At 39.5% G+C, this 15,214-nt stretch overlaps 1 protein-coding gene across 6 annotated transcripts in view; it reads right to left on the reverse strand.

Moving 5' to 3' along the window:
• Positions 1-15,214, reverse strand: part of PCDH17 (protocadherin 17) — a 165,659-nt gene that overhangs the window by 66,737 nt on the left and 83,708 nt on the right. For all 6 annotated transcript variants that reach the window (XM_083168902.1, XM_083168899.1, XM_083168898.1 and 3 more), the window contains one exon: positions 11,224-11,286. In XM_083168902.1, coding sequence (XP_083025028.1) covers positions 11,224-11,286 — 63 coding nt within the window. The remainder of the gene's footprint in view (positions 1-11,223; positions 11,287-15,214) is intronic.

Raw genomic sequence — 15,214 nt, forward strand, 5'->3', positions numbered from 1 at the left:
GGTAGGCATGGATTCTGGGATTGGGCTTCCCTCCTTATGAAAAAAGCCTAAAAATGTCATTTGTAGGATTGCCAAGAGATGCAGTATGGTACACAGCCAGGAGCTGATCAAGAGGGTGCACAATCAGGGTGATCACACCACCCTCCCTGCTCATCCAAAGTAGCCTCCGTGCAGTGCAAAGTTACAAGAAGATGTGTCCCTATAGGTGCACACAGCAGCCAATCAATGATGTTCTGTGAAAGGTTCACCTCATCCCTTCATCAAGCAGAATTGCAATGCAGCCCAGTACACAGTAGCATAAGCTGAGTTTGGGTGACAGACAAAAGGACACTGATAGGTAAAGGGGTCAAGAAGATCAGCAGACCTGGGTATATATATATATATATATATATATATATATATATATATATATATATATATATATATATATATATATATATATGTGTGTGATGAGTGTGTGATTTTTTACACCAAATTTGCTCAAGTGATAGTCCATTACAGGCAGTGGTAGATGTCTTCTGTTGTTGTTCATGCTTTCCATCATGGCTAAGAATATCTTTCATGTAACAACAGTTCTAGTGATTTATTTACACAACACACACACAACACACACACACACACACACACAAAATATTTTCTAATAAAAATAAAGTACCTCCCCAGCACAGATAATGTTTTAATTTCCAAGATAACATTTCCAATCCCGTTTTGGAGACATAATCATTGGTTTTCATTGGCCTACATGCACAACAGCAACATTAACTCCCATTAATAATATACACTGCAGGAAGCAGTCACTGGTCAGACGTACAGTGCAGAAGGACAGATATTGACTAACATTTACCAGTTTAATCAGGTGGTAAACAATTTGTTTTGATAATTAGGATTCAACTGTGATATCTGCTAAATTCAGTATTATACAGTGTGCTGTAAACAGAGCGGCAATTTTATAATGGCTCACATAGCTTTAGGCACAGATTTAAAGCATTAAAGGATAATGTAAGACTTATTAGATTAGCCTACACCATCATCATTTAGTGTCCTAGAAAATTATTAGTAGTGATAGCATTTTGCTTTGACTGACTATGCAGATTTCTATTTGGCTACGGCCTCATGATTTATAGTTTTTATTCAATAAAAATGTCACTTGAAGCACAGGGATCGACTCACAGCATGAACTGATTTTTGTAAGATTAGAAAATATACTGTAGTCATTTAGAAAGTATGGAATAATGAGCCTGATTTATGTTTGAACAGAAAGCAAAAAAGCAAGTAACTGTGGGTGGAATATAATAGGATGAGAGCTTCAGAAAGTGAGAGATTTGGTAAGAAATCTCCAGTTTTTTTTTAAAGCAGCAATCATTTACACTTCAAAATCAAACTGGTTTTGCAGTGTAAATGATTGCCACTTTAAAAAAAACCTGGAGGTTTCTAACCAAATCTCTCACTTTCTGAATCTCTCATCCTATTAAATTTCACCCTTTATGTCAGAAACAACCCATGTTGCCATGCAAGGGGAGCAAGTACAATTATATTTTCTATGTTGGGTAAATACCATCTGCTTTTGCATGTACAGTAGCCCACAAATGTTAGACATCTTTATTTTTAAATTGCAATTCAGATTACAGTTTAAAAACAGTAGTCAAAGTGGGAATTTTAAAGTGGGGGTATGACACTGCCATTACAGAACATAGCCTATTTTTAAGTTTACTGTTGGTTATCATCCAGTCTACACTCACATTTGCAAGTCCTTCACAATGTTCATTTTATATTTTTGTGAATTAGTAGAAAGTGCAGTAAGGGTTTCCACATTAATGATCTAGACCAGCGGTTCTTAAACTGTGGGTCCTGACCCCCAAGTGGGTCCCGACCTTCTCAGTATGGGGTCACAACTATTCAAAAATCTGTTGAATTGTTTATTTTAGACTCCTCCCATCATTTTATGCCTCCACAATGCTGCCATGCAGGTGCTCTCTGATGACTACACATGTTATGTGATCTTCTGCAGTAACTTTCTGGGGTCCCGTAATTATTTTTATTGTCTGATGGGGTTCCAGAGCAAAATAGTTTGAGGACCCCGGATTTTACCCTTGTCGACTTTAACACTGTTGCCCTCTGCTGTTGACATTGTGCAAGTCAATATTCTGACCACTTGCATTGTGACTGCAGACCATCCAGCCAGAGGATGAATACAGTCTATTTTTAATGCAGGCATGGCCAAACTATGAACTATGAAACTACAAGTCCCATCATGCCTTGCCATAGTTTTGCTATTAGAAAATGCTAAAACTATGGCAAGGCATGCTGGGACGTGTAGCTTTACAACAGCTGGAGGGCCACAGTTTGGTCATGTCTGCCTAAAGCTGTGAACACACGGTGCGATTTGGTCGCTGAGCGATTTTGGCTTAAAATCGCTCAGCAATATATTGCTCAGTGTATCGTTTTCATCAGTAACCAGCGATTTTGGCTAAAAATTGCAAGCTATTCTGTCTCATTCTATCTCTACCTTATTTTGACTAGAAATCGCTGGTCGCTGGTGCACAGTGCATTGTGCACCAGCGACCAGCAATTTTTAGCCATAATCGGAGGAGCATGCTCCTGCGACCAGCGATCATGAAGTGCTGGCCGCCGGAGTGTGCTCCCAGCAATTTATCTCCCACATCACATGAAATCACTGGCAATATGGTCACTCAGCGACCATATTGCCAGCAATATGTGCTGACATCGCCCCCATGTGTACACAGCTTTAAGGGGAGGGTTCCCAGTTCATCTATGGGCAGTCCTAGACAATCTTAGCCAATATTTAATTTTGAGTACTGAAAGTGATAACATGTAGTCTTCAAGCATATTTAAATAATGTATATGCTATATTATTATTTTTATCGGTACTTGTGTAGTTTCACGGCGCCAGGGTTCTACGCTCAGCAAACTATCTAAAATAAAGTAACTTAACTCCATGCCAACGTGGATAGTTCATACCCCCACTATCCACGTTGGCATGGAGTTGATTTCAGATAGTGTGGTGAGCGTAGCGAGCCACTGAGCCCGCAGCGTGGGCGACCGAAGCGAGCCCCGCAAGGGGACTCAGACGCACAGTGACATGCTGGCGCCGTCAAACTACACAAGTACCTTTTTATCTCTCATAGATTTTTCACTTTGTGTTAGTTCAAGAGAGGTCTATTTAGAAGGATTCATATTTCTGTTGAATTTGAGTCACACATGTGCAAGCTATTTTTATGGTGTGAAATTAGATAAACTGTGGTGCATTTTTGATGGAGAAGTTAAATGTTTTAAAAATGACTTCAGGTTGCAAACCCATTTAGTCCTAAGCTGTAGCAATACAAATATTTCAAATATCACTGCTCATGGCATTTACTTTTTAATATCTGGCCATATTCTGAAAACAATTGTGTACGAGCAACCATATATACAAAACTGTTGTTCAATGTTAAGGTTGCCATGGAAACAAGAGATTCCTGGAGCTGTGCACTAAAGTTCTCTTGTTACTACTGCATCCTCCCAAACCAACCACTGTTTTATGTATGGTTACACTCACACATTCCCTTCAATATTTCTATACATGATTTTCTATATATTGTACAGACCGAATATTGTTAACAGAGAAACTTGTGGCATTATGGGTGACATTTAATAGGATGCAATTTTTTCGCACTTTCAAAATTGCCCATTATCACACTTTTTGAAATCCCATTTTTTTGCAGTGAATTCGCATATTTAATGAGGTGCACATTACGGAAAGAAAAGTGCGATAATGGGCGATTTTTAGGCATGAAAATGTGCGAATTTGAGGTAATGTGCGATTTTGTGTTTATAAAAAAAACGGCGTGAGGTCCCCCCTCCTGAGCATAACTAGCCCCTGGCTCATTGAGCCGGACCTGGTTTCAAAAATACGGGGGACAAAAAGCATAGGGGTCCCCCGTATTTCTGAAACCAGCCCCAGACTCTTAGACCGGTCCTGGTTCCAAAAATCTGGGGGACAAAAAATCTGGGGGTCCTCCGTATTTTGAAACCAGCACCGGGCTCCAACAGCCCGCGGTGTCATGCCACAGCCGGGGGACTCTTTTTACATAAGGTCCCCCGGCCGAAACATGAGCACCGTGGCTGGTCAGCCAAAGCTGATACTGACAGGGATGCTTGACTCACTACGCTAACTACTTAAGCGGTCACAGGAATACGCTCTATTGACTACGCTAACTACTTAAACGAGCCGTGGGAACACTATGCTGATTCTGACAGGGAAGCTGACTACGCCGGCTGCACTACGCTGATTATGACAGGGACATTAACTACGTAACTGCCGCCGTGAAACTACACAAGTACACAAGTACCCAAAATTTAAATAGGGGAATGACAGTTTGGAAATGTAGTTGAAGGCAGTTGAATTTTGAACTGTGCTGCCCCCCCAACCCCATCTGGAGCCTCCCCTGGATGAGACATTGAAGGTTTTGATGCACATTATCAGGTCCTGAATCAGTACTCAGTCACATTATCCACACTTCTCCCTTAAACCCACCATCTGGTCCAAAAAGTAGTCAGATAATGTTCATTTTAACATGTTCATTATCATGGCATCCAATTAGCAGCTCATTTTATTGTCCCAAAAAAAAAGACATGGAATCAGAATCAGGTGCGAGACCACGTGTATTATCACATGTTTCCGCAGTTGCTTATCAGGAAGTACTTCTCATAACTAAGGCACGTGAAGCATAATAACAGTGGGTATCTGGAAAAGGGACTCCAGCATCTGGGCTTATAGGATAGCACAGCTAAACCTATTTATTAGCAGCAGTGAATCACTGCTGTTAATAGGGTATCCCTAAAAATGCTTTTATGCTATTTGAGCACATTAAAATGCTTTCTTCTGAACAGCGTGCAAATGTAATGTATGAAAAAGCAATTATCAAAACTATATTTATCTGTACTGTTTATATCATCCAGTATTAGCTATTTATGGACACTAGTTGAATCCATTTTTGTAATGACTTTCAATAGCACAACCCACACCATGTTACTATTACTTGTGATGCAGAATGAGGCACTGTCTTGCTTGCAGCCCACATTAAAAAACACCAAAATACTATAATTTATCCAAAACCTTATGATCACAGCATCTTAGAATACTAAGCTATGTACAAACCAGCATAAACACAATCAAATATATTTAGTCTCAAAGTAGATAGAGATGTGTTGATAGGTAGGATAGGCAGCAAATTTAAAAAACCCATGGGTGTTTCCGACAAAACAGTCTGACTTGTTTTAAAGTCAGATCTGTTTTTTCGGAATCTGCCTTCAATTCTGTCGGAAACAGCAGCATTAAATAAGTGGCCGCCACTATTTACCCCGCCAGAAATAGCGGTCGAGATTGAATACCCCCGTAATCTCTTAGGGGGAGAAATATCAAGCAATAAAAAAAGTGGATAAGTAAAGAATTGGCCTATATAAACCATAAATCAGCTGCTATCATTTTATAGAACTTGATAAATGCTACTTCACAGTTGAATGGGTACCATGGGCAATTTCTCACTGGTCCACTTCTTCACTCTCTTCACTTCTTGATACATCTCACTCTTGAACTGCCAGAACAATACAATAGTAGCACTAAAAATGAATGCTAAACAGTCAAAAACTGTCTTTGTTTCTATGGGTTCATCCAATTACACTTCATGTTCACCACTGAAAAGCCAACCTGGAGCTCGGCAAACATGTACAATATACCCAATATAATCTTTAATTGATGTGTGTATACATATACAAACCATAGGTAAAGCTAAACACAAACAATATAATTTAATCTACATACCCTCAAACTGTACCGATTTACACGGTACAGTACCATTTTCTAACAGCCTGTACCGGATAAATTCCCCTGTACCGATTGGACCAGTTTTCTAGCCTTCAGCCGCAGCGCTTGACAGGCACCTCCTTCCTTCACATCTCAGATTTAGTCGAGGAGGCCGCTAATCCCCAGGTAGCTTGATGGGGAGCTGCCAAACAAGACTACAACTCCTGAGATGCCCCAAGGGGGGACACGGCTGGCCCGCCTCCTACTGCTCGGGGTTAGACTGTAACGTTATGTATGCGGTCTGGAGTGTGCACTGCAGTGCACTGTGCAGGGCAGCAGGGACAATGAAGCGCAGCAGGAGATGACCAGCGGGGCAGGGCAGGTAAAGTGATTATGTTCCACTCACACACACACACATAGGTATTGAAAGTATAGGAGAGGAGGTGTGGCCATGCCCCTCTAGGGTATGCATCTATTGTGTGACCAAGTAGAAGATCTCACATAAAAATATATACAACCACTATCTTTATAGGTTCTTAATCCAATTTGTTATTATATAATAAGGAAATTGTCATTAGTCTCCCGAATAACTCAACCAAAACTTGCACAAGACTTGGGAAGACCCGATATTTCTATTACCCGGTGCTCTCGTCGAAGGGCATATTAAACACATATGGTAAAAGTATTTATGTTCAATTAGTCATATCATGGTTCTTTGCAAAATAAACAGGAAAGGAAACTGACCTATTCCTCTGTGATACAGAGGTGTGAGCACACGGTTCGGTTGATCAACTTGTGTCTGGAATAGCAGGGTAGCCTGCATGAGCAGGAAAGTAAATGGGTGAATGGCATTTGCTGATGAAGGGACTGATGCTGAATGATGTTAATAATTGGAGGACAAGGTGTTATATTAAGGATTGATGAATATTCACCTTTGAGTATGAAGAAAAATCCCTTTTGTGAACAATGAAATGTACATGCTGCATATGCTGGTGATCGGCACAATACAGCATGTATTTGACAGCCTTTGAAAATTATAAAACCATATGATGGTAAATAACCTTATTGACTATGCAGTATAATCAATTGTCTGCAACCACTCAACAGAGCATTGCTTTTGCTCCAGTGTATAACAGAGCAGCGAGACACTATGATGGTGGATGTGGGGGAATGGGCACAGTAGGAAACATTGGACCTGTGTAGGGCACCAGTTCTCTTCTTTTGTACTGTATATGTTTTACAATTAATATTCAGACTGGATTAGAATCTAATCTGTTTATAATAATACATTTCACCCTTGTAAAATGTTCACATGAGTTTGCTGTTAATGTAAAATTAACTACATTTTAATTTTCCTCCAGGCCTACTTATTTTCAATGTTGTTCGATAATTATTGTTCTTTCCCTTTTAATCTTTTCAAATGTATCATGTAGTGATCATTAGTCAAACACTAAATATACATTAGACAACCAGCCCACTTGGTTTTGTTCTTATTTAATAATCATAATAAGGACTATTTTTCATCTGATACATCAGCAAGTAGAGTACATGTGTAGGATGCACTGTGTGAACTCTGACTGATCAGAAGAATTATTCACCCTTTACACAAAGAACTGAAATGACAAAATAGCATACTATTTTGCACTAAGATAGAAGAATGTGAACAGAGATATTTATCAAACTACTGTATGTTTTAAACTCATGACAACACTCTTCAAAGACATCGTGATTGACAGTTATTTACTATCATTGTGAAAATGTACAAAACTCCATTTTCCTTAATTATGTAACTTGTGCTAGATCTATCGAAGCTAATTGCCATGTTTTTGCTAAAAGGGAATGTGCTGCTGCAATTCTTTTCAATACTGATTGGTCTATTTATTACCCCATGAATGGCCCTGTTTTTTTTGCCAGAGGAATAGATAGGAGAAGCATGTAGGTTGCAGGGAGGGTACGGAGGATCGCCCTGCAGGAATTCTCTCCCTTTAGGGACAAAACAAATCATGGTATCTATAGTAGCTTTATATTTTGACACAGACTGCAGTCTCCAGTGGGAACTGTGGTCTCTTGTGTTACTTATCTCTTATACTAACTCTGATATTGAGTGTGCTCAGTAAAAGTGCCCTGATACTAAAAAGTGATTTAACAAAATGGAAACAACCATTTTCACTAGATAAATAGGGCCGCCTGGACACCAGAATATTGGCTACGCAATTCCAGTTTCAAAGATGACCTGTATGTTCATGCACTCAAAAAGTAATCTATCTCAATTTTATGGAAAGAGCTCCAAAATGATTGCTATATTCACTAAATGAATTTGCCATTATGACAGAGTTAAATGTACAGTTAATTTGGGAGAACTTAAATGTATTATAAGTTTCATAACTGCATACCGATAAATGAATTTTAAAATGTGTCGTTCGGTCAGAGCTGGTTTGATTAAAAATAGATTAAATTAGTAGTAATGTATTACATTTTGAAGTGTTACAGTAGTCTTACCTAAAGAGGACCTTCCAGCTCTGCCAGAGATACTCTTTTGTTTAGCACAAAAATAGTCAAGAGCTAGCACTGCAAAGGATTCTCCTCACACTTCTCCTGATTCAGTCAAAAGAGATAGTCTACTCAGGTCATTAACAGTACATCAAGCATAGCACTGGTCTCTCCCTTGATATTGTTTTGCACCACATCAGTACTTCTTACTTACATAGAGCTTTGCTATAAAGCAGTGTGGTGACACAGGCCATAATTTACATGCTGGCTGGCCTTTTTAAAATACTAGTCAGCATATGGGTGTTGGATGAACTAGACCACAGGTTCTCAAAGTCACTGTGCTCCCCACAGGTTTTATTCTCCCTCTTTGGGGGTCATCCACAAGGGAGAGTAGCCCCTGTAAGTCAGGGTCCGGAGTGTCTGGCTTTTAACAGTCTAATCAGAAAGATAGTTCACCCAATCGTACAATCTCAGCTGGTTGTATGAGGGATTGTATGCAGATTGTGTGCACATCGTGTGCACACAATCGTGCAATACATGGTCCCGTGGATTGGAGGATTGGTCCTCTGATCAGACATGCTGCATCAGTTGATCAGTTGGGATTGGGAGCCAATTGCATGTGCTTTTAAGCACATGCTCTCGATCGTTTGACTGGTCAAACAATCGGAATCATTTGAGTGGCAGTTTTCAGGCAGTTTAGGTGTATTGGCAGTGTAGCTGGATTGTACAACAGATTGTATGACGGATTGTGAGTGCATTGTGTCTCCAAAAACAACCAAGCACTGATGGGGAGTTGAAGGGAAAGTTGGACACAATCGTGATGGACACAAGACTTTCTGATGTATGGCATTCTTAAGTCATTGGATCTCAAACTCAGGACCCCACAAAGTGCATGTTCTGCAGGTCTCCTCACAGAATCAAGTGAAAAAATTAGCTCCACCTGTGGCTATTTTAAAATTGGTCAATAAGTAATGAGTGCACCTGTTGGGGGACCTGGAAAAACGTGAACTGCAAAGTGCAACTCCTCTCAGTGGGCTTAAAGTCTGAACTGAAAGTTTCAGGATTCTGCAGATGTATTGTTTATATAAATACACTTTATATTGGGGGAGGATGTACTAAAGAGCAAATGGGGTAAAAACCCAGTTTTCTGAGTTTGTATTGCATATCCGAATGCACTAATGTCCTCTCCAGCGGGGCTGCATTGCAGACACCTATGGGCTTCTCTCCATGCGCTGGTTGAGGGTTCTCACATGGATCTCTCCCAGCATTGCTCTGTGGGAACTGGTATCATTATGTTGCTCATTGAATATTTTAGTACATATGCAAAGAGCATCATCACGATGGGAGGTGGTATGATGATATCCATCCTACTAATACTACTACTTTGACGTGCTAACCAGCCTTTTCACAATTATTCCTGTGACTACTCTTTTATCAACCATGGAGGGACTTGGAATGGAGATTAATATGCACCAAATTCTTTTGGTATCCATTGGATGATTTTTATTTTTAATTACTTTACTTTCTTTTTCAGTTCTATTCACATGGACCTCTCTAAAGAGGAAGTCATTTAAAACAAACACATTTTGACTAGAATATTCATTCACATTTATTTATAAAGGGTTACATAGCAAGCCAGTTGTGGTCTATTCCTTGGTATTTATCCTTATGGATAAACACATCAGAAACATCATCTTTCTTCAGAAATATATACTAATATACTGTAAATATAAGTTAAACATATGTCCAGCTCACTGGAACTAAAAGTAAGCAAGAATAATAATTGGATACATACTATAAGATTATTTTTCAATCTTTCTGGTTGAATCTAAAATCTGGTAATGTATGGGAATAAAAGACAATTGACCATTTGCTTCTTAAAGCCTGAAAACTGGAAAAAAATTGTTGTTTGGATAAATTGGTTAAACCAAATGGATTTAACCAATATGTCTGAAAGTCCATTTGTTTCTGTTGTCAATTGGTTTGGTGCACTTGGTCAATTGTCAATTGCTCCAATACATTACAAGATTTTCATTCCAACTAGAATGATTGGACAGATAATCTTATAGTGTACAACCAGCAGAAGGATCACCATTTCACGCAGGTATCCCAATGGAATAAAAAAGCAGTGAAAAAAGTGATGGGTGCCAGTGGATAAGTTGCCCATGGCAAAAAATCAGCTTTAAAGTAATATGTATCATTGCAGTCTATAAAATTCTTAGGCCGCAGGTGACTGATTGCAATGGGCAACTTCTCCAATGGCACACTTCTCCACTCTTTTCACTGTTACGTACATCTTTTCCATTGTGCCTTATGACTAGAGATGTACTTCAGAAATCTGAATCCACCCAAATTTATGAATCATTCTGAACCAAACTAAAACCCAGAATGGATGCCCCGTGGAGATTAAAACTTGCATTTGGATCTTCCAGCAGTTTGGAATGAGGACTTAAAATCCAAATTTCGGGTTTTGTAATGAATAAAATTACATGATTTTAGCTGCTTTTATTGATTTTCTTATTGAGGATTATGAATTTTATTATACTATTTTGAACTAAACCAAAACTCAAACGAATACACTTGATGGTGATTTTGCCAAAACACAATGATGAATTAGAACCAAAACTAAAACATGGGGTCCGCGTACATCTCTACATATAACCAATGCAGGGAAATAATCCCATTGATTGTTTATAGCTCAGATTTTTTTGCACCAAATACTGTATACTGTACAACAGCTACATAATGGGGGTAAGGTGCAATCAGGGAGATTGCTGCTATTTCGGGGAGTTGACAAATATATTTTATGCTACATTACAAAAATATTTTGTATATAACCAAATGGTGATTGTATCTTAATATACGTGTGTGTGAGCCAGTAGAACAAAACATATATAAAAACACTATAAAATATTTGGAAAGGATCTTACCTGTGCATGCAGTCTTGCATACAGACTTTGCATTACACCGATCCAGAGTTTTGCAGCAGGGATCTGAAAGTGAAAAAACAGAATGCTTATGGTTTGCAAACTATTCATTACACATCTTCATTGCTTTGATTAAATTAAGGAAATGCTGTCATCATGTTATATATTAGTGTGGATATGATAGAAATCCAAACCTGTTTAACCCATTTCAATATATACATTTTATAAATACATTTAGGGTGTATTTATAACTATAAAAAACACATCAATAGTTGTCACTTCGCTTGAGATATGCTTTGTGTCATCTTGTGCATGGAAAACCTTTTTTGATGTTTTTAACAGCATATTTTAGAAGCTAAGGGCACGGCCATATTAACAGCATTGTAGACCCTAGGCAAAGCAATGCAATGGGCCTCTTCCTAAGGCAAGCACAGGGAGGACAGAAACCTCCTGTGGTGCAGAACGGGAGGCCATCCACAGCATTTCCCAAAAGTCACATGCATGCAACTGGCAAAAGACACAGACACGGACACCGCAGTGGGAAAGTCAGAATCAATACCTTTTAGTATTGCTACCTACTTAGAAAAAAGCAAGCAAGGGCAAGGGAGGGGCACCTGGAATCCCAATCTAAACTAGAGTTTAATTTGAACTGTACTAAGTGGTCTTTATAGGGCAGTACATATGGTGTAATGGTTACCTTTACTGCCTCACTGCACATTTATCTCACAAAAATTATTATCCTCGCGTGATCAAAAATGCAATCACTTTGTTGATTGCAGGGCAGGCAAGTGCTGCCTTATCTGCTGGCTGCGGCTATTAGGAGATGTTTGGGAAGGACGAAGGAAAGAGTGTGTAACCCAAATGGTCAGCTCTCATAGCCCCCATGGGAACCTGGTTACTGACCATGGCAGCAGATCCTGGGGAGGGAGGGGCTGACACTGCCATGAAGCCCATGCAAAAATAGGGCTCTGACTAAAGAGTATATTCATCATGACTTAATTTCTACTGTGATTTAGATTAAGCTTCAGGGCCATATCATAGATATTTCCTGCTTACCTTCCAGCCCCAATCTGACTTACTGTCCCATAGTATGGAGACATCAATTCATAAACTTGCACATGCATGAACCCACGTGTGCACTAGCTCTGCCAAGTCAGACAGTTGTCTCTGCAATGGACCAATGCCTTTCTGTTATACATTTCTATAATGTAATCTATGTTCCTATTAGGACCCTGTGGGCAGATATTTATAGAAAGTTCACAAAACAGCCACAAAGCACAAAGCAGATGCAAAAGTAAAAATTCAACCTTTGAGCGCCAAGTGAATTTGTCAAAATAGGTGTAAAAAATTGGCAAGCAAACATTTTTATTCATCATATTGACCTGTAATGTTTACCTTATATTTACCTATATTTTTTCCACAACATTTATAATTAGAAATTATATAACAAATGTGAGCGACGCTGGCTTTTTTAGCGAATATTTGAACATCTCTCGAACAGATGTTGGCACTTAAAGGGTCAAATAGAGGAGGAAACAGTAGTATTTGTATTAATACTAGTTTAGATTTATCTTTACCCCCTCAAAACAAACAAACAATTAAACATTTCATAATTACTATTGTTAAAAGGTCCATTAGCTATAGAGTTATCAGTAAAGATAATAAAATAGGTGATACATTTCTCAGTTGTGATACATATTATAATCACTGACAGATAAGTGGGATCGATAAAGAACAAAATAGGCACACGTTGCAATTTCTCTAGGATTGCAGTCATTAAAAGTTTACGCCATGTTAATACCCCTGCCAAAATACCCCGCAGTCAAAATACATGCTAGGAAAATGCATTTTGTACGCACATTTCACAAGGCTTTGTTTAGTATATTTAGAAGTCTAGCATTTTAACAAGAGCAACAAGCTAAAAAGAGAAAAGGAAATATAAGGCCATCTTTTATTTCAAATCATATACAATACAGACATGCCCGTTCCTCTGTTTCCATAAATTATTTTCATACACCCCTCAAAGGCCTATTTAAATCTGTTATATTTCCCACAGCTCTCACAGCATGGCTCCTTCAAGAATTCTCCAAAAAAAATGTCTCATCAGAGATTCCCTCTTATTATTTGTTAGAATGTACTTTACAATGCTCTAAGCATGGGACTACCCTTTGCAATCAGTTGTTTTGTGTGCCTAGTCTGTCTGTCTGTCTATCTACATACTGTATGAGTTCCTTTTTTTGTGGCTGCCATGCACAAACAACTCACAGCATAGCAGGACATACACTATGGGGGAAATTTACTAAAGGAAATTTGTAAAAAAAATAGGTGTATTTGTATCCAGAAATACACTTATTTTTGACATTTACTATCCCGAAAAGACAGCAATTCGTATTCGTATTGATGTGCTATCAATACAAATACGAATTGCCGTATTTTCGGGATAGTAAATGTCAAAAATAAGTGTATTTCTGGATACAAATACACCTATTTTTTACAAATTTCCTTTAGTAAATTTCCCCCATAGTGTAAGCTCCTGCTCTGCATTGAAGTGAATAGTAGCTGGAAGACGCATTCATGCTAATGGGAGTTGCATGATATGCATGTGCAGCAAAGCCGTAGCAGGATACATTTGTATCTATTTATCTATATATATGTCCCATCTCATCTTACACATGCCACACGCAGGTGTGGGTGGCACTGTGTACACACACACACACGAACACGATCCATAGTATTGCATGGTGCACACACATTAGCGAATAGTGGCACATGCTATGCCTACCCACATAGTAACATAGCAAAGTGGAGGCACATCTGTATGTATCTATCTAAAAAAAATTTAAAAATGTAATAGTAAAAAAAAACGAATAATTTCCTATTTGTTATTTCGGTACTTGTATGATATCGGGGCGCCCAATTTTTTAATCGCATGCCTTAACTTAAGGCATGTGATGGGAACCGATGGGACTCGATTTTCGGGGTTTTTAAGACGTTCCTGTACAATTAAAAAATTGGTCGCATCGCATGCCATTATAATGGCATGCGATGCGACGCGACCGACCCGATTTTGCCATTGGACCCAATGTTAAATTGTACCTCAGACCCGATTTAACATTGGATCCAATGTTAAATGCCCCCCAGACCCGATTTTTCATTGTATAGTATATCCACCCTGATGGTTAATTATTAGGTCAAATGTCCCCCCATTGTTAACGCTACCCCACGATCAATGCCAACCCGAAGCGTGGCAAGCACAGCGAGCCCGTGAGGGGTGGCGGTACGCATCCTCCGATCTTTTTCATACCCCCACTATCCACGTCGGCGTGGAGTTGATTTCAATTAGTGTGGTGAGCTCAGCGAGTCGAGCACAGCGCGCCCCGCGAGGGGACGCGGAATATGAGCCCAAAGCGTGGCGAGCGGATGCAGATTAATTAACATGTATTCCGCGTCCTCTCGTGGGGTTTGCCACGCTTTATGCTCGTATAAAATCAACTCCACGCCGACGTGGATAGTGGGGGTAAGAAAAAGGTCGGAGGACGCGTACCGCCGCCCCTTGCAGGCTGGCTGTGCTCGCCACGCTTCGGGTTGACGTTGATCGTAGCGTGGCGTTAACAATGGGGGGGCATGTCACATAGTAATTACCCATCAGGGTGGGTATACTATTAAAATGGGGTCTGTGGGGCATTTAATATTGGTTCCAATGTAAAATCGGGTCTCACGGACCATTTTACATTGGATCCAATGTAAAAATCAGGTCGAATCGGTCGCATCGCATGCAATGCGATGTGACCGATTTTTCGGACCCGATGTCAAAATCGGGCACCCAGATATTACACAAGTACCGTTATTTCACAGGCTCTGTCTACCTTAATACAAAAGCACAGAATAACTCTATTCCTCCCCACTTCTTGAAACTCTGCTCTCACTCCCTCTAACCCTACCTGCTCATCCACTGACCACCTGCCTCACCTCAACTCTGGTCTCCTTGCTCACT

This window comes from Crinia signifera, chromosome 2, assembly GCF_055691185.1.
Source record: "Crinia signifera chromosome 2, ASM5569118v1, whole genome shotgun sequence".
Taxonomy (NCBI): domain Eukaryota; kingdom Metazoa; phylum Chordata; class Amphibia; order Anura; family Myobatrachidae; genus Crinia; species Crinia signifera.